This window comes from Neophocaena asiaeorientalis, unplaced genomic scaffold, assembly GCF_003031525.2.
Source record: "Neophocaena asiaeorientalis asiaeorientalis breed wild unplaced genomic scaffold, Neophocaena_asiaeorientalis_V1.1 scaffold489, whole genome shotgun sequence".
Taxonomy (NCBI): domain Eukaryota; kingdom Metazoa; phylum Chordata; class Mammalia; order Artiodactyla; family Phocoenidae; genus Neophocaena; species Neophocaena asiaeorientalis.
The window spans coordinates 44,338-71,791 of NW_020174791.1; the positions used below are offsets into that span (position 1 = coordinate 44,338).

At 51.7% G+C, this 27,454-nt stretch overlaps 1 protein-coding gene across 1 annotated transcript in view; it reads left to right on the forward strand.

Moving 5' to 3' along the window:
- The window catches only part of NPHP4 (nephrocystin 4), a 71,679-nt gene that overhangs the window by 26,486 nt on the left and 17,739 nt on the right, over positions 1-27,454 (forward strand). The window contains exons 4-10 of the mRNA XM_024760185.1: positions 1,107-1,168; positions 3,104-3,211; positions 4,486-4,634; positions 4,791-4,982; positions 5,440-5,627; positions 22,051-22,211; positions 25,167-25,347. Coding sequence (XP_024615953.1) covers positions 1,107-1,168; positions 3,104-3,211; positions 4,486-4,634; positions 4,791-4,982; positions 5,440-5,627; positions 22,051-22,211; positions 25,167-25,347 — 1,041 coding nt within the window. The remainder of the gene's footprint in view (positions 1-1,106; positions 1,169-3,103; positions 3,212-4,485; positions 4,635-4,790; positions 4,983-5,439; positions 5,628-22,050; positions 22,212-25,166; positions 25,348-27,454) is intronic.

A 27,454-nucleotide genomic window follows, 5' to 3' on the forward strand; every position in this document is an offset into this window, starting at 1 on the left:
GCGGTTGCGTCCACACGCAGCGGCCAGAGTCGGGTCACTGTGAAGGGGACCGAGGTGCATTAGGAAGGCGCGGTCCTCAGGGGGACCAGACGTGTCACCTCGGATAGGTGCCCGGTCCCACCTGGGCCTTCAGGGGAGCGGAGGGGGCCGTGTCAGCATGGGCCCCGATCAGCGGGCAGCCCCACCGTTGACTGGAGGCGGTGATGTTGGCGGCTGACGGCAGAAGAAGCGCGCGTATATGGGCTGAGGGGGAGTTGATGGGTGGCCCCAGACGCCGGAGCACAGTGCTGGGAGTCTGGGGGTTTCAGGGACTAGAGTGACGCCTGGACTCCTAGACAGGAGTGCAGGGCCTGGGATCGGGGTGGAAGCAGCACAGGCAGACCTCAGCCCGGTCCTGCCCCGGGCCACTGTGCGGTGACCGTGCTCGGCGGGTGGGGACAGCGCCGTGGGAGTGGTTGCTCCCTCCGCAGTTGGGCACCTCCCAGCCTCGCATCACCCAGGGCAGGGGCGCCCTTGGCCCTCGCTCCAGGAACCCTGTGGAGGACCGACCTCGACTATTCCCGGTATGAACATGCCTGCACTCACACCCCTAGAGTGAGTGGGCCTCAGGGGACGGGCTGTGAGTGATGGGAGAGCCGGAGCGCCCAGCCGTGCGTGCGTCTGTTTAGAAGTTTCTTACGTAACAGAACAGCAAGTGGGCCCCTGCCAGGGAAGCACCGGCCCAGGCAGGCATCAGAGCCCGGCCCCACGAAGGCAGGGGAGGGTGAGTAGGGGAAAGGACGGGTGAACCTTGAGGTGAGCGCAGGGGAGCCTCAGGTGTCTGACAGCCTCATATCTCCCTGAGCGCACACGGAGTGAGCCTCGTGAGCAGGGAGGAGGCCGAGGAAGTGGGCAGCGAGCTCGGGCTCCATCCTGCAGGCGGTGACTGGGGACGAGCGCCCTGGGTCTGCTCGCCAAGCACTGGGGCTGCCCAGTGGCCGCTGCCCAGCTCCGAGCACCCGTTACCATCGAGGGGAGACTCGCGCCAGGCCTGCCTGAGCCGGGCTCCGTTGCCCTTGCCCCACCCAGGCTGACGGCCCCTCCCCGGCCCCTGTGCTTCCTTCCAGGCCTGCCAGCACCACCGCCCCGGGGGCTCACCACCCCCCAGGACTCGCCAGTGGGACCAGGGGTAAGTCCAGGCCCGAGAGGCCTGTTTCGGAATTCCACAGTCAAGTATTTAAAGGTTCTGGGGGCGGGAAAGTCCCCTTTGCATCTTTAAGAACAGTTGATGTCCTGTTTACCTGTGAGGGCTGGGAAGCGTCCCAGTGAGCCAGAGGGGAGGGGCCCCCAGGTGTCGAGGTGCAGGTGTCCTCAGCCGCCCTCCTGCCTGTCTCTGCGGTTGGTCCCTAGTGCGCTGCTCCCAGCGCCGGCTGTCAGGGCCGTGGCTTCTGCTGCTTGTTAATGATCCTCCAGTTGCCATGGAAGGCCTGTGTCCGCGCTCAAGCTGATGTGTTCTCCCGCAATTATGTCTGACGGCTGGGAATGTTTCAGGACTGAATGGCCTTTTTTCCCCTTCTGGGACACGGAGCAGCGCTCTTTGCAGCCTCCTCTCCTGACCCTCTGCCAGGAGAGGGCGCTGGTGAGGCCGTGGCTTCCCCAGGCAGCAGCCGGGCAGGTGCGCTGAGCAGCTGGTGCTGGAGGGGACAGGGCGGCACCGACAGAGGCCAGCACGTTGGTGGGCCTGTCGGAGAGCAGACGTCTCCTCCGGTGCTAGGAGCTGCGGCCGCCCCTCAGGGATCCTGAGCTGGGTCTGCCCGTGGCTCGGGGCTGGCTCTGGCCAGCGTGGTTTTTGAATGAGGTCAGAGTTGGCTTGTCCTGATGACCTTGTCTGCCAACATCACCCTGGACGTTGACTTTCTGGAAAGGTTGAATGATTCGGTATCCAGGGCTGTCCCCAGGATGTGGCTTTAATGTGGACCGTGCAGCTGGGAAACTGGACCAGAAGTGAATGTGGTGTTTGCCCGAAGACATGTGTTTGGGGACAGCCTCCCGGCCCCTGCTGGCCTGTCCCAGCATTTTCCCTCCAGCGGTTGGCATGGTGCCCCTGAGTGCTGAGGGGCCACAGGGCAGCACCTCCAGCCCCAGAGGCAGGAGGCGCTCACGGCGGCTTGTGGGCTCTGAGGGGAGCTGAGCAGACCCTAAATTCTTCTCTGCCCCTAAGATGCTGCCCGGATCCCCCAGTGGCCCTCGCCCATTTCTTCAACACCTCATCATGGGTTGGGTCCTTCTCTGTACCAGCACCAGCCCTTTCCGCCCCCCCGCCCCCCCGGGCCAGCTGTCACTGCTGATGACAGACGTCTCATTTGTTAACGTGTACATCATAAATAGAGACCAGGATTTGAGAGACGGGTCTTCAGCAGAGCGAGGGCCCTCCACCTCTGCACACCGGCCTTTTAGTGCAACGTTCGTTTTCCTCACGTTAGTCACATTTACCTGACCGTGTGCCGGGTACCTTGCCAAGCCCTTTCTCTCACAGTAGGCCTGTGACCTAGGTACTGTTAGCACCCCCATTTTACAGGTGAGGAGACGGAGGCAAGACCAAGTTAATTAGGCGACTTGCCCACGTCACGTGGCAGTGAAGTGGTGGAGTGGGGCTTCCAGGGCCCACGTCAGCTGCCATCATGGTCACTGCCTTAACGGGCGGGTTCATGTCGTAGGAACACGGGTGGTTAGAATCAGAAGGGGTCTTGGAGAAGTTCAGTCCAGAGGTGGAGGTGAAACCCAGAGAGGTTCAGAGACAAGCCGGCCCTGCAGCCCGAGTGTCAGAGAACCCACTCGACTTCCCTGGCCATTTCCCCTTCTCCACTTGCTTTTCCTTGTTAATAATATTTTTATTCAAATATTACGATGTTGGTGGAACCACAGAACTGCCCTCCTCGGTAGTTAGAGAAGAAGCAATTAGACGTGATGCCGGGTTCCAGGTCATTCCAGACCTCACTGCTCCCTGTGGCCGCATCAGAGTCCTCCCTTCCTTCCCAGGGCCCTGTGCCAGCGGGCGGTGGGAGGGGCTTTGGAAGGTACTGGGCTGCATTTTGTCGTCTAACCCAAGCTTTCTTGCCTTCAGCTGTCGCTCTCCCAGCTGGCGGCTTCCCCACAGTCCCCAGCTCAGCGCTGCTCTGCCGAAGCCTCCTCAAAGCCACCGGGGAGCCCCACGCTCTCCCTGGCCCCGGGGGTAAGTAGGCTGCCTCTCCTCGCGCCTGCCTCCTTCCGGGGAATGGCTCCAAACTCCTGACTTCTGTGGAAGTCTCTGACTTTGTGAGCTGCCCTGGTCCTTGGTGAGGTGACCGAGACCTTCCTGGGTTCTCTGTGTTGCGGGCATTGGGATGGGGGCTGGACATCACCTCCTTCCAGCTTTAGATATTTGCCACCATCCGTCTCGGTGACCAAGGGTATTTGGTCTGGGAGCTTTTCCTGCCACAGGGCTTGATGTAGGCTTTACTCTACTGGAGAAGACAAAGTAAAAGCGCCCTTAGATCTCTGAACATGAGAGGAAAGGGGAAGTTTCGCTGGAGATGTAAATAGAGGTCAATCCAAGTTGCCAGCTCCCCCTCCAGGACGCTCGCCCAGCGGCTGGAGGAGAGTTTGTGAAGCCCACCATCCCCGATCCCAGTGGAGCTAGTGGGCTAAAATAGGCCTGTTTCCTTCTACTGAACTCGGGGGACTCACGTCGAGTTTGCTGGTTCACCTGCAAACTTCAGTCTTGCCTTGGAAGTCTGTTGAGGAAAAATGGTTCCATTTAATTACTTCCTTGAAAACCCTCACGGTGAAATGCCCGATTCTAAAATATATCTGGGCCCGTGTCATTATGAAGAGCCTTCATCTCTTCTGTTACCGGCGCCTGAGGCCCGTGTTCCTTGCCTCCGGTCATGCGGGGCTCCTTCTAAATGAAACGGGAAGCTTGGGAAGCCAGTTGGAGAGAGAGCGTCCCAGACCCCGTCAGGCTCTTCCTTTAGACGGAGGTGGACGGAGGGTGCCGGTGAAAGCCTAGAGCATTCGGTGACATGGGGACAGGGAAGCGTTTACACAAGCTCGGGGGCTCCGTCCCACAGTCTCCCTAGCGTTATTGGAGATGGTTTCGTCTTTCTGTTCCGTAGACGTGGTTTTGATGTTAATTTGCCTTCTCAGGCAGCAGATGTCTCCTGTGCTACCGGGCTGTTCAAAAAATTATGATTCCTTCCTCGTTGCTTTTCGACTCACATAAAACACAGGATGCCCCGGTGAATTTGAGTTTCAGATAAACAATACTTTCCAGTATAAGTGTGTCCCAGATATTGCATGGGATATTCTTATACTGAAATTATTCATCGCTTACCTGAAATTCCAGTGCAGCTGAGCCTCCTGTGTTTCCATTTGCAATGTGACAGAGGCAGTTCACCCACGAGCCCCAAGTCCAGGCATCCCTGGTGCCTGGGTCGGCCTCACCTGGGGCCCCATTGTGTTCGGCAGGAGTTCCCCTTGGAGGGCAGGATCTCTCACCTGGAAGCTGACCTGAGCCAAACGGCCTTGGTCCCGGGCACATCCACTGCTGAGCAGTTGCAGGAGCTGCCTTTCACACCTGTGCACGCCCCGATCATCGTGGGAGCCCGGACCAGGAGGTGAGGGGCAGGTCTGGGAGGGCCCAGGGCAAGTGCTGTGAGGTCAAGACCCTTCGACCCCCTGAACGGTGGGCTTTCCTAGAGAGCTGGCTTTCCGGGTCCTGCCTCTTGGCTGGCCCTTTCCTGGAGGCTGGCTCAGGAGGTCTTCTGTTCCAGCTCTGGAGGGAAGCCGTCTCGAGCCTCCCTAGCGCTGCTGCGGTCTGCCGGCTTTCCCGATATTCTGGACGCCAACAAGCAACCAGCCGAGGCCGTGGATCCTACAGATCCCGTGAAGTTCAACCCTCAGAAGGAAGAATCAGACTGTCTGCAAAGCAACGAGATAGTGCTACAGTTTCTTGCCTTTAGCAGGTAAACTCTTGAATATTTGGTCTGTTGCTCTTTTCCTGGCTTTCGCATTTCTTGCATTGAGGAAGAACTTCTTTGTGGCTCTGGCAGAATACTACTATCAGGTCTTAACGGGACTGCGGAATGCCCTCTGTCTTTATTTTCGTTTGGCTGGGACCCACCCACTACCATTTCCAAATGCTGTAAAACATGCTTTGACCGATCTCCTGTGGTCCTTAGTTACAGCGTGGACAGAGTGTCGCCCTGTCCTTGGGTACTGGTGTAGCCCCGAGATCTGGGCTCTCCAGCCATGCCTGAAGTTGGGGGGGGGATGCCCAGTGGGCTCCCCGAGGTCACAGTAGGGCTGCTGGTGTGGATGAACGAGGCGGCCTCTCACCTGCTGTCTCCCTGCGAGTGTGTGACAAAAGGCCGGGTTCTCCGCCCGGACCCTTGATTAACTCGGAGCTGTCGTTGGATCCAGGGTGTCCCAGGACGACCAGGCAGCGCCGTGGCCACAGACTGTGTATTTCACCTTCCAGTTCTACCGCTTCCCCCCCGAGACAACGCCGCGGCTGCAGCTGGTTGAGCTGGAGGAGGCCGGGAAGAGCAGCTCAGCCTCCCTGCCCCACCTCCTCGTCCTCATTCACAAGGACGGCTCCTTTGATGCGGGTGAGCGCTGGCCCCCCGGCAAATGCGAAATCCAGGGCCAAGCTTTGTTTGAGAATTTTCTTATTTAGAAAATGTTGAGCAGTGAAAAACTTCAAACACGTTCACAGTTTGAGAGAACAGCGCAGTAAATCAGTGCCCCTGCCACATACCTCTGACAGTTATCGGTGACATCCCTGCCCAGGTCCCTCCCCAGACCAGGGCTATTCGATGCAAATTCCAGACGTTATATGATTTCATCTATAGATATTTTCTTGTGTAGATCTAAAAATGTAGAGTCTTTTTTAAAAAACATAAACTCAATAATATTACCCCATCTAAAATTAATGCCAATGTTAACATTTCCCCAGTAACTTCATAAAGTTTTTTAATAGTTTGTTCAAATCGGGATCTCAGTAAGGGCTGTACGTTGGGATGGTGTGACTCTCCAGTCTCTTTCTACCTACAGCCGTCATCACCATCCTGTCTCTGTTTTGTCGCTTTAATTTATTTGTTGAAGTCGCCACGTTGCTGGTGCCCTAGAGCCTCCCAGTGTCTGCACCTCGGTTTTGCGGCGCAGTGAAGACATCTGCGGTGCTCCTCTGTCGCCTGTTTTGCCTGCAAATTGGAGTTAGATCTAGATGTGTGAGCAGATGCGTGCTTTTGGCTTGGGGCAAGGCGTCTGTATTGCTGGTGGTGTGTCCCCATCTCTGCAGCAGCACGAGGCCTGGGTTGCTTCTTATGCCCCATCAGTGACCATCCAGACTGCTGCTTATGGAGTGATCCCTTCACTCAAGGCTACACAGTGGTGATGTTTTACTCCTAGAACGCTTCTTCGTGTATCAGCCTGAATGCTTCCTTAAAAGGAAACTTCTCCTCACCAGTTCTTTGGTGGCCTTGAGGTGCGATTCATATAGAGAAGGCAGAATAATGCTTGATTTTCTTCTCCTTTGTTTGCTAATTTTTAAAATAGTGAGACAGTTCCCAGCATCCTTCAAGGGTGGGGCCAATGGCTTTTTTTTTCTGATATCATTATCAACTGATGGATTTAAACTGCAGTGGACTGAACATACCAAATATGTTGTTATTTTTGGTGGCCGGTTGTCCTGTCTTTCGCCGGTCGCACGGCTCGTAAGGCACATACCTGGGGTCTGAACCACTGCTGCCTCTTGAGTAGAGCTTAACAGGTGGAAAAAGACGTGTTAAAATATTAAATGAAATTAGTTTAACAATATTAACATCAGACAAAAGTGACAAAAGGCAAAGGCGTTGCTGGGGATCAAGAAGCCCATTAAATAATAATTAAGGGAATAATTCACTAGGAAAAAATGATTCTGAAACCGTGAACTTCTAACAACCACAGCTGCCAAAGATAAAGGACAAATTGATGGACTTTATAAGGAGAAACCGACCAACCTACAATCATAGGAGGTTTTGACACGCTTCTGTCAGTAAATTGATTGATCAAGCAGATAGAGAATTAATGAGAATATTATAAAATACAACTTAAAGAGATGATCTTATAGAACCTGTACAGCCAATTTAGAGAATATGTGTTATTTTCAAGTGTCCTTTGAAACTTATGAAAACTGATTACTCATAGATGCGTGTATATATCTTAGGCCACCCAGCAGGTACTGCCATATACCAAGAGACCCTATATCTAATCTAATTTTATAGCATTCTTTGACCGTAATACCTCAAGGTCAGAAATCATTCACCGCCCTCCCCCTGGAAGGCTCCAAACTGCTGGCTTTTTTTGAATTTTAAAACGTATTTCTAATTTTTCCCTAGATAAATGAAGAAATCAATGTAGAAATGGCGGCTTAAAACTGAATGACAAAATAAGATTGCATATCAAAACTAATAAGTAAAATGGCCTCAGCCATAAAAAGGAATGAAATTGGGTCATTTGTAGAGACGTGGATGGACCTAGAGAGTGTCATACAGGGTGAAGTAAGTCAGAAAGAGAAAAACAAATATCGTATATCAACACATATGTGTGGACTCTAGAAAAATGGTACAGATGATCTTATTTGCAAAGCAGAAATAGAGACACAGACGTACAGAACAAACGTATGGATACCGGGCTTCCCTGGTGGTGCTGTGGTTGAGAGGCCGCCTGCCGATGCAGGGGACACGGGTTCGTGCCCCGGTCTGGGAAGATCCCACATGCCGCGGAGCGGCTGGGCCCGTGAGCCATGGCCGCTGAGCCTGCGCGTCCGGAGCCTGTGCTCCGCAACGGGAGAGGCCACAACAGTGAGAGGCCCGCGTACAGCAAAAAAAAAAAAAAACGTATGGATACCAAGGGGGAAGGGGGTGGGTGGGTTGAATTGAGAGATCGGGATTGACATGTATACATTATTGATACTATGTATAAAATAGATAACTAATGAGAACCTACTGTATAGCGCAGGAAACTGCTCAATGCTCTGTGGTGACCTAAATGGGAAGGAAATCCGAAAAAGAGGGGATGTATGTATACGTATAGCTGATTCACTTTGCTGTACAGTAGAAACGAACTCAACATTGTAAAGCAACTATACTCCAATAAAAAGTAACTTAAAAAAAAAGCTAATAAGTAAAATGGTAAAATTACAGGGAAATTAGCAGCTTCAGATGCTTATGTTGTTGGTAAAGAAGAAAGTATCTTTTAACACGCTGATCTAACTGTTCAGCTCAAGAAGTTTGGTGAAAGAAACCAGAGCAAACCCAATAAAGTAGAAGGAAAGAAATTAGAAAATGAGCATAAATGCTTGGAAAACAAAGAAGTAGTGGAAAGGGTCAGCCGAATCGTTGGGTGCGAGAAGTCATGGGTGCAGCAGGTGATGCTCCGTTCCCTCGTCCAGGGTCAGAATCAGTGCGGAGAGTCGGAGCCGTTGTGGGAATGGGGTTAGCCCGAGAGCCCGTGGTGCTGGCCGGGCCCCCATCAGGTGAGCGGCAGGCAGAGGTCGGGCTGGGCAGCCACCGTCAACCTTGAACCTGCGCCCCCCCGCTTGCCTGTGGACCCCGGCCTCCTCTCTTCCTGTGGACAAATCTGAAAAGAAAGGGGAAGGGGTGAGAAGCTTGCGCTCTGCTTCTTCCCCCAAACCCACCAGTCGATGAGCTGCCCTTGCTCTGGGAAGAGGGTGTGCTGGGCAGAGGGTGGACGGGCCGTCCCTCTGCACGGAGGTGGGGCTGGGGACGATGTGTTCCTGCAACCTTCCTCCGTTTTGTTCTCTCAGCTCACATAACCGTTGAGTTTATGGCCAGTGGGGCTGTGGCCCTCCTTGGGGGAGGGGACCAGTCACCACTGGGGTTGTTTGCCAGCCTTCCTGGGACCACTGCTCCCAAACCCACCACCTTTCCTTTGCTAGTCCCCCCAGGACCAGCAGTGGAGCCTTCCTGGGACCACTGCTCCCAAATGTACCACCTTTCCTTTGCCAGTCCCCCCAGGACCAGCAGTGGATAGTTTAGCCTATGTCCCCAGAAGGCTCTGAAATGGATCAGAATAATGCATGGATTTCAGGGCCCCTCTGCATGCATTGCTGACCATTCATTCCCTATTCTGTTTCCCGTGCTAAATGCTATCCAGTCACTTGATCCAGTGGAGCTCATCGGAGGTTCTGCAATGAGGTTAAATGATAGTGTTAAGATAATTCAATAAAAAAGGCCAACCACTTAGAGATGCTCCTGATTTGACTGTAAACCCCTTTCCATTATGAATTGCCCAGAGAGAAATTAGTCCAAAAATTAAATTTCCCTGCAAGTGGAAGTCCAAAGAAATTAAAATCCAGAATCAAATTTTCTTGTCATGGTGAATTAAAATTCAGAGTCCACAAAGGCTTTGCAATTTCTTACACCGCTGAGTCTTGGCCAAAGATGCCTCTGACTGAGCAGATCTGGGCTTCCTTTGGCAGCCCAGACTTGGGGGTTCTCGCCGGATGGACCGGGTTCCTCAAGACCTCAGAAGGTTGAGCTGGCTCAGCACCGAGTCTTTCATGGGCCTCACTTAAGACGTTTTCTTTTGTTGTTGAAATATAACATGCATACAACAAAGTGCACCATTCCATGAATTTTTTTTTAAAAATAAATGTATTTATTTATTTTTGGCTGTGCTGGGTCTTCGCTGCTGCGCGTGGGCTTTCTTTTTAGTTGCGGCGAGCGGGGGCTACTCTTTGTTGAGGTGCGCGGACTTCTCATTACGGTGGCTTCTCATGTTGTGGAGCACGGGCTCTAGGTGCGTGGGCTTCAGTAGTTGTGGCACATGGGCTCAGTAGTTGTGGCTCGCGGGCTCAGTAGATGTGGCGCATGGGCTCTAGAGCATGGGCTCAGTAGTTGTGGTGCACAGGCTCAATAGTTGTGGCTTGTGGGCTCAGTAGTTGTGGCTCACGGGCTCTAGAGTGTGGCCTCAGTAGTTGTGGCACATGGGCTCAGTAGTTGTGGCTCGTGGGCTTAGTAGTTGTGGCACACGGGCTCAGTAGTTGTGGCACCCAGGCTAAGTAGTTGTGGCTCATAGGCTCAGTAGTTGTGGCTCATGGGCTCAGTAGATGTGGCACACGGGCTCTAGAGCACGAGCTCAGTAGTTGTGGTGCACGGGCTCAGTAGTTGTAGCTCACGGACTCTAGAGCGCAGGCTCAGTAGCTGTGGTGCACGGGCTTAGTTGCTCTGCAGCATGTGGGATCTTCCCGGACCAGGGCTTGAACCCATGTCCCCTGCATTGGCAGGCGGATTCTCAACCACTGCACCCCCAGGGGGGCCCCGTGAATTTTTAAGGATGGTTAGACCTTATTTGTTAGAGCAGTTCTAGATTTACAGAGAAACTGAACCGTTAGCCCAGAGCCCCATATACTCCCACCCTCCCGCGTCTCCTCTGTTAGCAACTTCTTACGTTCATGATGAGCCAATATTGGTACAGTGTTATTAACTGAAGCTCAGAGTTTACATTAAGGTTTACTCTCCCCACGTTGTACATTATATGGCTCTTGACAAATGTGTAGCATCATATATCCACTGTTACAGTATCACCCAGAGTAATTTCACTGCCCTAAAAATCCCCTATGCTCCACCCTGCCAGCTACTGATCTTTTTACTGTCTCCATAGTTTTGCCTTTGCCAGGATGTCATATAATTGAAATTATATAGGGTATGCTTTTCAGATGGCTTCTTTCGCTTAGTAATACGCATTTAAGGTTCCTCCATGGCTTCTCGTGGCTTGATAGCATGTTTATTTTTGTCACTGAATGATACTCTGGACGTACCTCAGTTTACTTATCCATTCACCTGCCAAAGGGCATCTTGGTTGCTGCCAGTTTGTTGTTCGGGATTTTGTGTGGACATACATTTTCAACTAATTTGGGTAAATACCTAGGAGCCCGATTGCTGGATCGTATAGTAAAAGTATGTTAAGTTTTGAGAGAAACTGCGCAACTCTCTTCCAAAGTGGCTGCACCATTTTGCGTTCCCACCAGCAGTGAGTGAGAGTTCCTGCTGCTCCACATCCTCGTCAGCATTTGATGCTGTCAGTGTCCTGGATTTGGGCCATCCAAGTAGGTGTGTAGTGGTAGCTCATTGTTTTAATTTACAATTCCCTATGTGTCTTTCCATCTGCTTACTTATTATCTGCATATCGTCTTTGGTGAGATGTCTGTTCGGATCTTTAGCGCATTTTTAAATTGGATTGTTTGTTTTCATATTTGTTGTGTTTTAAGAGTTTTTTGTATATTTTGGGTACAGATCCTTTATCATATATGTGTTTTGCAACTATTTTCTCCCAGCTGGTGGCTTATCTTTTTCATTCTCTTAATGGTGTCTTTCTCAGAGCAGAGGTTTTAAATTTTAATGACATCCAGCTTATCAATTATTTCTTTTATGAATCGTGCTTTTGGTGTTGTAGCTAAAAAGGCATCACCAAATCTGAAAGGTCACCTAGGTTTTTTCCTATGTTATCTAGGAGTTTGATGGTTTTGCATTTTACATTACAAAAATTAACATTTTGAGTTAATTTTTGTAAAAGGTGTAATTTTTACAAAGTGAACACATCTGTGTAACTACCACCCAATTTGGATGGGGCTGTAGAAATTACACAGCAACCCCCCACCCCAGTTGTTGACCTCCCCCAAGGGTAACTGCTCTTCTGAATTCTATCACTCTGCATCAGTTTTACCTGTTTTGTTTTTGTTTTGTTTTTGTGCGATACGCGGGCCTCTCACTGTTGTGGCCTCTCCCGTTGCGGAGCACAGGCTCCGGACGCGCAGGCTCAGCGGCCATGGCTCACGGGCCCAGCCGCACCGCGGCATGTGGGATCTTCCTGGACCGGGGCACGAACCCGTGTCCCCTGCATCGGCAGGCGGCCTCTCAACCACTGCACCACTAGGGAAGCCCAGTTTTACCTGTTTTCTGAACTTAAACGGGTCATATTATCCGTACCATTTTGAGTCTAACTTCTTTCGCTCAACCTCATGTCTGGGAGATTCCTCCGTGTTGCTGTATGTAGCAGTAGTTTGTCCGTGATCTTGGCTGTATAGAAACCCGTTGTCCGAATATTCCACAGTGTTTACCCATTCTTGCTGTTCACAGGCCTCTGAATCATTTCCAGGTTTTGGCTCTTTTGAATAATGCTGCTATGAACATATTTAAAACATTGTGAAATGATCAGCCCAACAAGTCTAGGTAGCATCCATCATTGAACATAATTATAAAATTCTGTTTTTCTTGTGACGAGAACTTTTATGATCTACTCTCTTAGCACCTTTCAAATACGCAGCACCGTGTTATTATTAACTGTTGTCACCGTGCTGTGCATCACATCCCCGTGACTTACTTATTTTATAACTGGATGTTTGTACCTTTTGGCCCCCTTCACCCATTTTGCCCACCCCCCGCCCCACCTCTTGCAACTACCAGTCTGCTTTCTGTATTTAACGAGCCTGATTCTTTTTTTAAAGATTTCACGTATAAGTGAAATCATACAGTATTTGTCTTTCTCTGATCCATCCACGTCGCCACAGATGTCAAGATTACCTTCTTTTTAACGGCTGAGTAATATTTTATATATATACATATATATATAACTGTTCATCCATAGGTGGACACTTAGGTAGCTTCCACATCTTGGCTATTATAAATAATGCTGCAATGAACATGGCGGGGGTGGGGTGCAGATTTCTTTTCGAGTTAGTATTTTTGTTTTCTTTGGTTAAATACCCAGGAGTGGTATTGCTGGATCATGTGGTAACTCTATTTTTACGTTTTTTGAGGAACCTCCAAAAAAGGTTTGGAGGAGGCTTTCATAGTGGCTGTACCACTTAACATTCCCAGCAACAGTGGACGAGGGTTCCCTTTTCTCCACACGCTCACCAGTACCGGCTCTCTCTTGCCTTTTTAATCATATACGATCATTCTTTTGGTGTGTGCATCTGTGTTGGTCTGTGCCTGGGACTGAAGTTGCTGGGTCCCGGGGCAGCACAGGTCCAGCTTACACACCCGCTGGAGTAGACAGAAAGTCTGAACTGCCTGTGTCCTTGCTGGTTGTGTAATGTGTGTGGCTTTGTTTGTTTCTTTCACGTGACCTGCTGGTGGGCATGTGCCGGCATCTCCTGGCTGACAGATGACCTTCCACACGCTGTCGCCTTCGGCAGATCCTCCTTTGAAGTGCTTTGCCCATTTTTTATCCTGTTGTCTGTTTCTCGGTGTTTGTAGGTGTTACGTATATATATCCTGATCCCAGTCTTTCTTCAGATGTTACAAACATCTCCTCCCGCTCTGTGCCTTGCCTTTGACTGTGTTAATGGTATCTTTTGGTTAACAGTAGTTTTCCATGAAAATTACGTCCAATTTATCAGTCTTCTCCTTAATGGGCAGATTTCCTGAGCTACACCCAAAATGAGTTTGTCTCCACAAAGTCTTGAAGAGATCCTCCTATGTTACCTTCTAGAAGTCTTTTTTTCCCTGTTTATGTTCAGATCTAGAATTCATCTGGAATTGATTTTGTGTATCCTGTGAGGTAGGGACTGAGGTTTGTGACCTTCATAAAGAATGCAGAGAGTTAATAGGACATAAAAGATTTTAAAAGCAGTGGCTCCACGCCCACCAAGCTTACGAAGTGAGTCACTTCTCAGCCTGGAATACTTATTTTAAGCAAAACGTTGTTCCCAGAATCCAAAGTTTGGTTTTGCCAAAGATGATAGCAGAGACGCAGGGGGGCATGAGGCCAGAGAGCAAAAGCCCTGGTCTCAGCTCTGCCACACAATTGCTCTTTTCTGGTGGATGGACCCACTTATGGAAAGTGGCATTTGAGACGTTGTTGTCTTCTGGCCAAGTCTGGACGTTTACAGTCTTGGCAGCCCTGACCACCAGTTCTCGTGGAGGGTCGCCGCTTCCCCTCCAGGTCTGCGTCCTGGTGCCCAGAGTCCATGATGTGGCTCCCACACGTCCTTGTGGGCAGCCCTCAGCAGGCTCATGCCAAACGGCTGCCACCTCTGGTCCAGCGGGAGCAACTGCAGCTTCTGGAACCTGAGGCCCGTGGGCCTGGTGGCTGCCTCTGCCACGCTAGTCACTGTTCTACATTGTGAGTAGAATTCCTTTGGTTTCCTCTTTTTCTTCAAGAGTGGGATGTGCCTCTGGAACTTCCTCACTTACTACTGTCCCCCGCTCCTTTCAGGAAGGTTCCCCCAAGTCTGTGGCCGTTTCATCTGCTTGTGTTGGTCCCCGTCCTTCCATACCACATGCACGGGGCCGCCTTTCCTTGTTATTTCCCTTGCATTCTTGCCTGTTCTTTTTCTAACATGTTGTTTTTCTAACAGGCGTCTCTTGGTGTTTTTGTCTAGTGGGGTCTTCCCTAGTGTGAGAGCTGGAGTCTGGGTCAGCCAAGAGCATCCACTGTCCTAAAGAACTCTCGTCCATCTTCCCGCCCCTGAGTTATCCCAGCCAAGGGGGCATCTCCCACCAGACCAGCGTCTAGGTCTGGACCCTGTAGTACAACCTTGATCGCCTCTTCCTTACTGGATCTTGTCTTTCCTGTGCCTTCTCCAGGTGCCCTAATTCCGTGTCCCCAGCTACAGAAGTTGTGCTGGTGCATTTGGGAGTACCTGCTTTATCTCTTTGTTCATCTTTCCCCCCACCTCAGAATCATTTGAATGTAAAATGCAGGCGTGGTGACACTTTACCTCTAAATATAGCAGCACACATTACTTAAAAATAAGGACATCTGGGACTTCCCTGGTGGCGCAGTGTTTGAGAATCCGCCTGCCAATGCAGGGGACACGGGTTCGAGCCCTGGCCCGGGAAGATCCCACATGCTGCGGAGCAACTAAGCCCGTGCGCCACAACTACTGAGCCTGCACTCTAGAGCCCGCCAGCCACAGCTACTGAGCCCGCGTGCCACAGCTACTGAAGCCTGTGCACCTAGAGCCCGTGCTCTGCAACAAGACAAGCCACTGCAATGAGAAGCCCGCACACCGCAACAAGGAGTAGTCCCCGCTCACCGCAACCAGAGAAAAGCCCGAGTGCGGCAACGAGGACCCAACACGGCCAAAAATAAAATATAAATAAATTTATAAAAAATTAAGGACGTCCTTTTCTATACACACAATTCTGTTATCATACTTAAGATTATAAAGAATTTCATAGTCAAGTTTTCCCATTTCCCCTCATATGTCCATTATAGCTGTGTTTTGCTCTGACATCCAGTCCAGGCCCATGTATTACCTGTAGTCATGTGTTCAGTCTCTTTTCACTGAGACTTGTCCCCTGCATTCTTTGTCCCGTGTTGGTGCCTGTTTGAAGAGACTGAGCGAGTTGTAGAATGTCCCACATTCCATGTGTCTGATTGTTTCCTCATCTGGCTGTCTACCTCGTTCGTCTTCAGTAGTTCTCGTCCACTGGGGGCAGGGCTGAGGGCTCAGTCCCATCCTGGATTTGGTGCGAACTCTTCATCGTTGAGGCCGCGTGCTGCCCGTGCATCCCATCGGAGGCGCCGAGGTTAGGCCGTGTCACCGTGAGGGTGCCAGTGTGAGCACTTGATAGGGGCACCCGCCCAGGTGTCTCCAGTGGGAAGAGGTAGGCGCTTCCGCCTTTGCACTTGGAAGACTTCTTGGGGCTGTTCTTGGGCTTCGTGTGAATATCCGACCCCTACAGCCCTTCACCTACTGTCCTAACATCCTCGGCTGTGCTTTGCCTGGATCAGCTATTTAAATGGAGCTTTCAAGATGGTGATTCTTCTAATGCTATCATTTGGTCTCCCTTTATGAGCTGGCATTCTTCTATAGAAAGAGACTTTCTCTCATCCACCAGGAGTGAACTACATATCTGTTCTCCAAAAAAGGCAGAACAAATGTTAAATACTTTCCCTTTAATTTCTAATTTTCAGGGTAAGAACTTATTGTAATAGTTACTCTAATAGTGACAGTTCAGGTTTTGTGTATCCTAGCTCTTTGTTTCGTCTTTGGCCAGCTGTAGCCCTTCGGGTTGGCCTGAGTCTGTTGACACGCTCTGGTTGGACTTTGGGCAGTTCCTCCCTTTCTGGAGCAAAGGTGTCCAGCCTCGCCTTGTGCTTTTTCTGCCTCAGATCCGGACACCCGTTTCTCCCGGGAGCCTGGCCTCCCACTGCGAGTGCTTTCTAAAGATCACGATCCGGGCACTTTTTTTTTTTTTTTTTTTTTTTTTTTTTTTTTTTAAAACCCGTTGTGGAGCACAGGCTCCGGACGCGCAGGCTCAGCGGCCATGGCTCACGGGCCCAGCCGCTCCGTGGCATGTGGGATCTTCCCAGACCGGGGCACGAACCCGTGTCCCCTGCATCGGCAGGCGGACTCTCAACCACTGTGCCACCAGGGAAGCCCATCAATCCGGGCACTTTTGATCGGGGTCTCAACTGCTTCTAGGCCTTTCCCTGGGCAGAGCTGGGACATGTATATTAAAACATGAACTCACCTTGATATTTCTAATTTAAATTTAGAGGCTTTTCCCTAAAATATTTTATTTGTATCTCTTTCCTCTTAAACCGAAAATCGTGTTTCCTGATAATATATTTACTTATTTACTTTCCCTTATAATTTACACAATGTATTTTCAAAATTATACCGCTGGTTTGAATACTAACGATACATGGCTGACAAAAGTTCAGGTTTCTTTGTGTTCTTCTGGTCTTGGGTTGTGTCCCACCGAGGATGTAGCGTGAGTGCGTGTGGCCCAAAGCCCTTGTGTTCATTCTTTTCTCTATGGAGTTATGTTGCCTATTTGATGTTCAGTCGAATTTGTTGGTTTCAGTTTGTTTTCAATTTCATATTTGCCTTCTTTCCTTTCTGATTGGAGTATTTACGTGGCCCCAAACATAAAACCGTAGCTGAGTGAGCACTCAAGGCTCCCTTCGACCCTCACCCCTCTAGACAGCCCCCACCTGCCCACCGGCCTGGGGTGACCAGGTTTCTAGCTTCTGGCTTAAGCAAATATTTACGTTTTTATTTTTTGTTTTTTCTTATTCAGTAGGTGGCATACCAAATACACCTTTTCACTGTGCTCTTTTCAGTTAACTTTCCATCCCGAGTTCCACTCCATGTGGAAACCGTCTGCATTGTTTTTACGGCTACGTCGTCCTACAGTGGGTGCAGGTTCTGTGGTTTATTTAGCCATCGTCCTACTGACGGAGGTTTGGGTCTTTCCAGGGTTCTGCTGTTTCAGGTAATGCAGCAATGAGTAACCTTGTGTTTCTCGTGTTTTCTGTGTATGGAGGTATGTTTTAGGGCAGATTGCTGGCAGTGGGGTTATAGGATAAAAGGCTTCAGTGGTGTTGATAGACAGCACCACCTCCTCTCTGTTAGCCTGAGATCTTTTGGCCTCCTCTGCAAAATAGGTTGTTACATTCTGATTGATGTGAGATAGATCTTAATGAAGTTTTAATGTGCATTTCTCTTGTAATGAGTGAAGTTGAGCATCTTTTGTCTTTGTCTGCAAACTTCTTTTCATATCTTTTTCCATTTCTCTATCAGATTTTTCATCTATTTTGTCCTCTGTTTTGGGAACTGTATTAGGAAGATTAGCTGTTGCCTGTGATATACATTGCAAATATGCTTCCTACTTTCTCGTTTGTCTTTTTGCTTTGCTTATGATGGGTTTTGCTATGTAAAGGTGTTACTTTCGTGTAGTCTGATGTGTCAGTCTTTTATTGCTTCTAGATTCTTGAGTCACAGGTGCAAAGTCTTTCTCTTCCCCTAGCTCAGCAAGAGATTTGTGCATGGTTTCTTCTAGGATTTACAGGTTTCATTCTTTACGTTTAGATTTCTGATCTCTATGTAGTTTATCCTGCTGTGTGATGGCAGACATGGATCAGTTTTATCTTTTTCCAAATGTCTATCCAGTTGACCCAGTACTATTTATTAAAACGTTTGTCTTTTTCCCCAGTGACTTGAGAGCCACCCTTATCAGAAGGCAAACTTTTTTGTATTACTTGGGTGTCATTCTGGATTTTCTTGCTTGTTCCACTAGACTAGAGGTTGGCAAATGGATTTCTGTTAAGGTCCAGATCATAAATATTTTAGACTTTCTGGGTTCACATACGATCTCTCTGTAATCATTTTCTTCTTTTTTTGACTTTTGTTTTTCACAACCTTAGAAAATGTAAAAGCCATTCTTAGCTCCCAGCTGGGTTGGCCTGTGGGCTGTAGTTCACCAGACTCTTCATGAGACTGTCTGTCTACACACGAAGGTCGCGCTCTTTGATCAGAGGTGTTATGCTATTCTTTTTTGCACCGTTCTCCAGACATTCTTGCTGGTTTAGTTTTCTATGTGAACTTGTTAGGCTCTATCTGGGGTTCTGGAGAAGTTCATAGATGAACAAGAGGGGAACCGCCCTTGAAGGACAGGAGGGGACCTGCCCAGGAGCAGGGATGTCTTCCCATCTGCTCATTTCTGCTTCCCTGTCTTCTGAAGGCACATAAGTGTACCTTAAATAGGTTTTGCTATTTTCTTGTTTTTTAATCAGTTAGGTTTTGCATTTCCCTTTATTATTACCCCCCTTCTGCTTTCTTTTTGGTGTTCTCTATTGTTATTTTCCTAATTTGTTTGAGTTGCTTAATTCATTTATTTTAATTCTTTTGTTCTTGTGGATATAAAGTATTGAAGGCTATGAATTTTCCTTTGATTATTGCTTTATGTTTTGGTGATTCTGATAAGTAGTATTTTCATTATTATTATTCTAAAAAAATCTGTTTTGATCGTGTTTTCCATTTGACACAGAATTATTTAAGAATAAGTGAATTGTTTTGAAATTTTTTTCCAATTTCTAGTTTGTTGGATTGTGATCAGAGAATATTATTTGTAATATTTCTACTTTAAGGAGCGTATTTAGGTTTTCTTTGTGGTGAAATAGACAGTAAATTTTTATTAATGTTCCAAATATACTTGAAAAGATATATTCTCTGTTACTGGGGTACCATGTTGTATGTGTATGCATACACTCTGCCTTATGGATTAGCTGGTCTGGTCTTCTGTATCCTTACTTATTTATGGTCCACTTGACCTGCCTTGAAAGGAAAGCGGTCGTTTGGTCTCCACTGTCATTGTGTTTCCATCTGTTTCTTCTTACATCTCTGGATTTCTGCTTTGTTATTTGGTGCATAGATACTCCAAGCTGTTACACATTCATCATGCGTTGTAGACTGTAGTGTTATAAAGTGTTTGTCATCAGAGGAGTCGTGGCTACCTTCACGGAGCAGGAGGTGTTTGTCACGAAGGAGGGGTGGAGGTTGAGAAGAGGGGTGGGGGAGGACCGTCCAGCTGGAGGCAGAGCATCTGCCAGACTTGGCCGTGGCGGTGGGGCAGGACTGAGGTGCAGCAGGGACCCCAGCTGGGCTGGGCGGCGTCTGTGAAGGGGTGAGGGTGGTAAGCCGGGGAGCCTGGGCAGACCCTGTGGGGTGGTACCACTACCCCCAGGAGTCAGTGGTCAGCGCCACTGCAGGTTTTTGAGTGGGGTGGAGACGACACAGGATTCCTTTTGTGGACGCTTTGGCAGTGCCATGGGATGGACTGTGGGGGCCCTGGACCTCAGGGAAGGCCACCGAGGAGTCAGTACAGGAGCAAAGGGGTCCGAGCCTACAGTGGGGAGGAATTGGGAGGGTTCAGCATGAGGGGCCTTGGACTGTGCCCAGACCAGGATGGCCCCCGTGTGCGACACTCAGCACACTGTCAGCTCTGGGCTCAAAGTGTCCCCCCGAGACCGTGAGCTCCATCAGGGCAGGGACCCTGTCCATCCTGTCCTGCCACACGACCCCACACAGGGCCTGGGACATTTGCCGCGTGTGAATTAATGGTCGTATTGAGGGGACCCGGCAGCTGACGGGATGTGGTGGTGATGGAGCCCAGCCAGGGCGTCGGGAGGACGCAGTGCTGGGCGGCACTCTGGGGTGACGCAAGGGGGAGCTGGCTGGGGAGGAAGACGCGGGGTCCAGCTGGGACCTACTGCGTTCAGGTGCGAGTGCAAGTTCGGGTGGAGGCTCTGTGGGACTGGAGGTGTTGGGGTGAGTGTGCAGGGCGCCCAGGGAAGGGTGTTTGCGGGTGTCATTTGGGGGTCGCCCCACACGGTCATGTCCGTGTGCACCTGGAGCCGACGGTCTGGCCCACATCAGAGGCCGGTGCCGCCGCTGCCCCTTCCTTGCAGCCCAGCGGGACCCAGCAGGTGGGCGCTGCCGTCGGTGCTGCGAGCTCGACCTTCCTCATTCCCTGGTCCTCATTCCAGTCCTCACTGCGCCTGGATGAGCCAGCCTCAGGGTGGGTGTCGGGAGACTGATCAGGTGCTGCAGGCCGCTTAGTTCTCAGACCTGGCCGTTGGGGGCCGGGGTGGTGCGTGACCTTGGCCTCCACGGGCCCTGTGACTTGGGACACTGGGGCCTGGCCTGCTGTGTGCAGCGTCGCTCCAGCCCCTCTCGTGGTCTTTGTGCTGCTGCTGCCTGTCCCTCCATCCTGGAGGGCGCTTCTGTCAGCGCTCCAGCCGTGGTGGGAGCCAGGGCCCCGCCGGTCCTTGCTCTGTATCCCCTGGGCCCACTGGGGGCCCTCCCCCCGCGCCCCGAGCTGGGTCCTGTCCGGACCTGCTTCACTGCTCCCGCCGACCGCACTGTCCTGGCCTTGAGGACAGCGGAGAGGGCGCCGTGTGGGCACCCACGGGGCGAGGGTCTCAGCCTGCCCGGGGCCGCTTGGGCTGCCGAGCAAACGTCCGCCTTCCTCCCTGGGGTTAGCGTTCTGCTCAGCGGGGCCACGTAAATACTGTTATGTTATTGACGGAAAGGGCAGAAATGTTGTTCTCAGTGTGTTTCCCCTGCATTGCTGTCCCTGCACTTTAACTAATGGTGACTTCGATGACATCTTTGCCAATTTAGGCTTAATGGTGATGCCGCTTCGCAAAGGTGAAGGCGGGGGCTGCAGTCTGTCTCCTGTCTCGTCGTGATGAGCCTGGCACCAGGAGCGACCTTGGAGAGGCCTGTGCTTCTGTGGGGCTCCTGGGCGCGTTGGGGCGGGAGGCATCGGGGTGGCCTAGGCACCGTGTGCTGAGCTGCGTCTCAGTTTGAGCTCTCCATGCTCCTGTGTGTGAATACCCCGGTTTCTAAAGAATTTTATTGGAGTAGAGTTGATTTGCAATGTTGTGTTAATTTCTGCTGTACAGCAAAGTGATTCAGTTGTACATATATACATTCTTCTTCATCTTCTTTTCCATTACGGTTTGTCACAGCATATTGACTATAGTTCCCTGTGCTGTACACTAGGACCTTGTTGTTTATCTATTCTGTATATAATAGATTGCATCTGCTAACCCCAAACTCCCACTCCGTCCCTCTCCCACCTTCCTCCCCGCTGACAACCACAAAGTCTGTTCTCTGTGTCTGTGAGCCGGTTTCTGTCTTGAAGATAAGTTCACTGGTGTCATATTTTAGCTTCCACATATGAGCGATATCATATGAGATCTGTCTTTCTCTGTCTGACTTACTTCACTTCGTACGATCATCTCTAGGTCCATCCGTGTTGCTGCAGATGGCATCATTTCATTCTCTTTTTATGGCCGAGTAGTATTCCAGTGTGTACGTGTACCGCATCTTCTTTATCTGGTGACCACCCGTTTTGACAGAAGATATAGACAGCATTTCTCCCTAAATCCTGTGCGCCCAGAGTCATACTCCCTGGCCGGCCCGTCGGGGCATCTGTCCTTATCCAGCATAGACTGTTTCACTAGGACTTGGTAAAAAGCGTCAGTCTTATTTGGGGAGGAGCTTATTGTGTACATTGGAAAGAAATGTAGTCTTCTGAACACCACTCTTCATGTTGTTAATTTAGATATTTTATAATGTTTTGATTAATGTATTTATTAAGCTGTAACTCTGACAGAAGCAGAAATTAGTCATCATGACCAGAGCAGAAACTCCTCCAAGTGTAAAGGTGATAAATGATTCCAATTACTTCTGGGCACATTTGGGGCCTCTTTGCACAGGGTCTCCGGGCTTTCAGCTGAAGTACCTGGTGGGTCCTGGATTCCTGAGACCCGGGGAGCAGCGCTGGTTTGCCCGCTACCTGGCCATGCAGACCCTGCAGATCGACATCTGGGATGGAGACTCCCTGCTTCTCGTTGGATCCGCCGCCGTTCAGATGAAGGTAACGTTTCCCCGCGGTCCTTTCTGTGAGGTCTGTCGCCCAGCAGTGTGGGTCATCGCCCAGCCCTGGGCATTGTCCAGGGGCCTGGCTTCTTGGTTCACAAATCCAAGACACTGCCGAGTCCTCTCCTTCCCCAAAGGAAAGGATGTTCACAGAGTCTAAGCTCGATCATGCTAGGGTGCATCCACCCAGTTATCAGTTCCTCCTGTGAACCCACCCACCCCGCAACGTCACCTCTGCTCCCTTGTCGGTGAAGATGGATGTTTCCTGAGAGCAGCTCGGGATCAGGCTTGTTCACCAAGAGCCTGGCCGGTCCATCAGAGGTGTGCCCTCAGGACGGAGGACAGGATGAATGAATGATGGGGTGGGAAAATGTTTCCTGACGCCTGTTCTCAGTTCCATGAATTGTGCTTCTCTCATTCTAACTAGAATCAGAAGCTAATTCGTTTTCTAACTGTGCTTCCCATTCTCATATTCTAAAACTGAAGTCCGTGCCTTAATTCAATTTTCTTCCCAGGGTTTCTCCCCAAACCTTCCCTTTCGTGTGACCAGGACCCCAGAGGGTCAACGTGGGGTCACATGGCGGCCTCTGGGCCAGGCACTGGGCCACATCCACTTGCCGACATGCTGTCCCGAGAGTTTTCCTCCCTGCCTTGAGGTGGATGGGGGAGAGGATACAGCACCATCGCTGCAGCTCTGGAATCTCTCTGACCTTCATTCACTTTTCCTTCATCCCACACAGCTATTTCCCTCTGGACTCCAGCCACGGGCCCCCTTGGTTTCCCTGCCTGAGCCTTGCATGGCTGGTCACTGAGGCCTGCAGATCCGGTCCCGTCCCCCCCTTGCCCCTCAGCACCCCGCCTGCGAGGATCTCGTGGCTCCTGTACTGCAGCGGCCCCGGCCCCGTGCCCCCCATCCTCTGGGGGCTGCCTGCTCCTCCGTCCCTCCCTTCCTCTGGTGGCTGACCCGGGCTATAACTGTCCCATCCACTGGGGCTCGGGGCCCTTCCCTGAGGGGCTGAGGCCCTCAGGACAGTGGAGGGAGCTGGGGGGCAGTGTGCAAAGAGTTATGGGGCGGGGTCACAGCTGGTGAGGACTCAGCCGGTGTCGGCTGGTGTTCTCACTCCTCAGGCCCCCCCAGGTCATCATGGATATGGCACGTCTGTCTCCTACGCTGGCCAGTGATGTCATGGAGGGTGGGAATGGGATGGCCACTGACCCCTCCCCAGCACAGTCCTAGGCCACCGTGGGTAGGGCATGGCTGAGAATGGATGAATAGAAAGAGGGAGGGAGGGGTGAGGTGAAAGGCAGGAGGGGCGGGGCGGGGCGAGGCGAGGGGAGGGAGGGGCGAGCGAAGCGCATGGAGGGGTTATTTGATCTCATCCTCCATGAAGAGCCCCTTTGACAAGTGCTGTCCGGTTTACTGACACAGAAGTGGTTTAAATAAAATGGAATTTTACTTTCTAAAAATAAGCAAGTCTTCACTTTAACATCTATGTAGAAAAGATGGAAAATTTGTGTAAGTCCAGGTCCTGAGCTGTCAAGGTGCTTACGTGGCCTTCTGTGGCTATTTCCTGCGTTTCCAGACGCATCACAGCTCATCGCACTGTCCCCCGTTGTTGGACAATTAAGCGCCTTGTCCTGGTGGAAACACTGCAGGGAACATCCTAGGGTCATGTTGGCTCACCCCTCCAGCTCATTTCCTGAGCGGTGACAGCGCCAGCATCGTTGGGATCTCGCGGTGGTCGCTGCCGGTGCCTGGTTGCACCCCCACTCTGCTGCGGTGTCCTTAGCCCGGCCCTGGGACTGCTGCCCTGATCCCCGTGTCCAGCAATGGAGCCGAAGTCCTGGGTCGTGCTGGGACCAGGCTTTCAGCCCAGGTCTGACTCCATCATCTTCTCCCCAAATGAGAACGCCCCAAAGCTGCGTTTCCAAGTCACGGGTGCACAAATATGGAGCCTCGGGCAGGGGGCCCAGGGGCCCGGCACGGCGCTCTTCCCGGAAGATGACCAAGGCGCCTGCTTTCCCACCCTTTACAGGGTGGGAAAAAAAACCTCTGCAGTTTCCTAGGTGAGACGCGATACCCTGTTTTTACTGGCATCACTGCTCCTGGGGCAGCCAGGCGTCGCTCCTTGCCTTGACTGGCCACCCTCTGGAGGGGTCTTCACCCCGTCTGGCTGCCGAGGCTCCTGGCCCGTGAACGTGTTGGCGTTATGTGGACAAGCGCTGCTGAGCAAGCAGGGTCTCCGGAGCTGGAAGCCCCAGACCCGCTCAGGAGGGATCTGGTCTGGGCGTGTCCACTCCAGAGACAGGCAAAGGACAAGTGCTGGAGGGACAGGGACAGAATTCCAGAAGCAGGACCTGAACGTGGCCCCGTGCTTCCATTTACGCGTGACGGTCAAGAGGCCTGGTGACGTGCCCGGGCCTCGCAGGAGAAGGGGCCCAGCCCTCCCTCCCGGCCAGCCCCACTCGCTCTTGGGCTCAGGAGGGTTCTGAAGGGTTAAACTTGGTTAGCAGAGAAGAGTGGGGTCGGAAAGGACCCTCTTGATCCAGCTCCGTCCGCCCCACGGCCCCTCCTCGCACCTGCTGCCCGCCTTTCTGCTACACTGAAGCCCCCTGTGTCCCACCCGGGCCTGGCGTGCCCCTGCCTGGAGGCACACCTTCGTCCTGAGGGGCCCAGTGGAGGCTCCTCGGGGCTCCCGCCAACGCGGAGCTGGGCTTCCTCAGCATTCCCCCTTGTTCTGTGCTGTGTTCTCATCTTCTCCGTGTGCAGGGGGTTCCACGCAGGTGGCTGCCAGGCCCACTTGTGCATCCCTGGGGTTTGCTCAGTGGGTGAATCGGGATGCACTTTGTTAATAAGGATTTGGGGGAAACACCCGACAGCAGGGACTTGGGTTTTCGGAAGCAGATAGCCCCTGCCTCGGCCGCCCTCTGACCGGTCCTTTCTCCTCCGCAGCACCTCCTCCGCCAAGGGCGCCCAGCCGTTCAGGTCTCGCATGAGCTTGAGGTCGTGGCGACAGAGCACGAACAGGACACCATGGTGGTGAGTGGAGACGTGACCAGGTTTGGCTGCGTCAAGCCCATCAACGTCCACACGGTGGTGAAGGGCCAGCTGCACCTGACCTTGGCTAACGTGGGTAAGAGTCCCTGGCAGCTTTGCCCTTGTTGCTGGGTGGCTACTCTTCTTCCCATTTGGGATATGAGCCCCCTCAGGACAGTGGTCACGTCGTGGGCATCAGCACTCAGTAGGAATTCAGAAGAGCTCTCATTAGCTTGACTGCTAAGTATGCCCTTGACCGCTGAGTGTCTTCCCTTGACCACTGAGCGTCTGCCCTTGACCACTGAGCATCTGTCCTTCACCACTGAGCATCTGCCCTTGACCACTGAGCACCTTCCCTTGACCACTGAACAACTGTCCTTCACCACTGAGCGTCTGCCCTTGACCACCGAGCATCTGCCCTTGACCGCTGAGCATCTGTTCTTGACCACTGAGCCTTCCCTTGACCTCTGAGCGTCTGCCCTTGACCACTGAACAACTGTCCTTCACCACTGAGCATCTTCCCTTGACCACCGAGCATCTGCCCTTGACCACCGAGCATCTGCCCTTGACCACTGAGCATCTGCCCTTGACCACTGAGCATCTTCCCTTGACCGCCGAACATCTGCCCTTGACCGCTGAGCATCTGCCCTTGACCGCCGAGCATCTTCCCCTGACCACTGAGCCTGCCCTGGCACCAGTTGTTTGGTGTTCCTGATTTCTGGTCGGGGTTTGGTGTTATTAGCTGTCTCCGTCTTGCCCACGTTTTATTTCTGGTACTATCCGTGGGGCATCGCTGTGACGATCCTCAAATAAGATGACTGGTTTCGGGAGAGTTTCATCTGGAGTTTCAGCTCATAGCACTGCCTCATTGGGGAGGAGAGAAGAGAGAACTGTTCCTAAACTTCCGCACCACACAGCTTGGGAACAGAGGGGCAGAGGGACGTGCTTGTTCAGAGCCGAGCACCTTGACCTTACGTCAGATGATGTCCCAAGAGCTGCTCGTCAGAGACGCTGAGGAAAGCCCCAGTCCTCCTTCCATGTGGGTAGGGGGCTGGGGCTGGGTGTGGCTGGGATGGTTCTGCCTGGACATTCTGGGGGCTCCACTGAGGACCCTGATGGGACAGGGGACGTTAGGCCGGGCATACCTGCCTGTGCCCGCCTCAGGGCAGAGGCCAGTGTGAGCCCCCGTGGGGCTAGTGACAAGCCCACTCCATCCCCCTCGAGGGGACTGAGGAAGGATTGAAAGCGGGACAACACCAAGCCATCTGAGGTTTCTGGACTCAAACCTCTCTGTCGTTTTATTGGGGAATTTTCCATTCCTTACAACCCAGCCTGATTTTAGACCTTGAGCCCCATGGGCCCTTTCCACCTGTGCCGACAGCATGGGGCAGGCAGGGCTGGGACGGAACAGCAGGCGTGAGCGCGGAGCTCATTAAGCCAGGTCTGAGGCTTCTGCTCCCTTGTTTACAAATGTAGGATCCCGGGCAGCCTGGAAAACAGACAATATGGAAACGGCAAAACTCAATTAGGTTCTGGAGAAATAAATGAGCTGTGTGTGAGAAGCAGGCATTATTCAAAAGCTCCTACGACTGAGGGGAGTTGCTGTAAGCATTCTGCTTCCAAGATTGTGTTGGTTATTTTTATTTTTAATTCACCAGCCCACAAATGTGCAGTGACTCCAGGTTTTAAAATCTTATCTTCAGAAGAAAGATTAGCTCCATTATGCGTTATCTTAAATTGTCATTTTCATACGTTGCCTGCAAGAGAGAGATAAGCTCGCGGGAAGGGGCCTGAGATACCCAGACAGGGAGGCTGTGAGGCAGAGGACCTATGCTGCGCGCGGCACACTTGTACGACGTGGCAGCGCTGTGCTTTCCTCTGTACGTCCTGCAGTCCTTGAACAAAAAAAAAAGTGTCGTGGCTTTTGTTTCTTTTTAAAACTGGTTGTTCTGCAGCGAGTGGCAGGCGCGGGCCAGCAGGTGGGGTGATGCTGTGCAGGCCTTCGGGGTGACAGAGGCAGGGTCGGCGCCTGTCTGGATGGGGCCCCGCCTCTGCATTCACAGCCGCGGCCAAGTGCGAGGCCGCGGATCCAGGCCTCTGTCACCCACGCCCAGGTCTCCTGTGACTCTTTCTGTGAGAGAGGGCCGTCCTCGTGCTTGGCAGCTTCTCCGCTCAGGCGAGCTTTTTTTTTTTTTTTTTTTTTT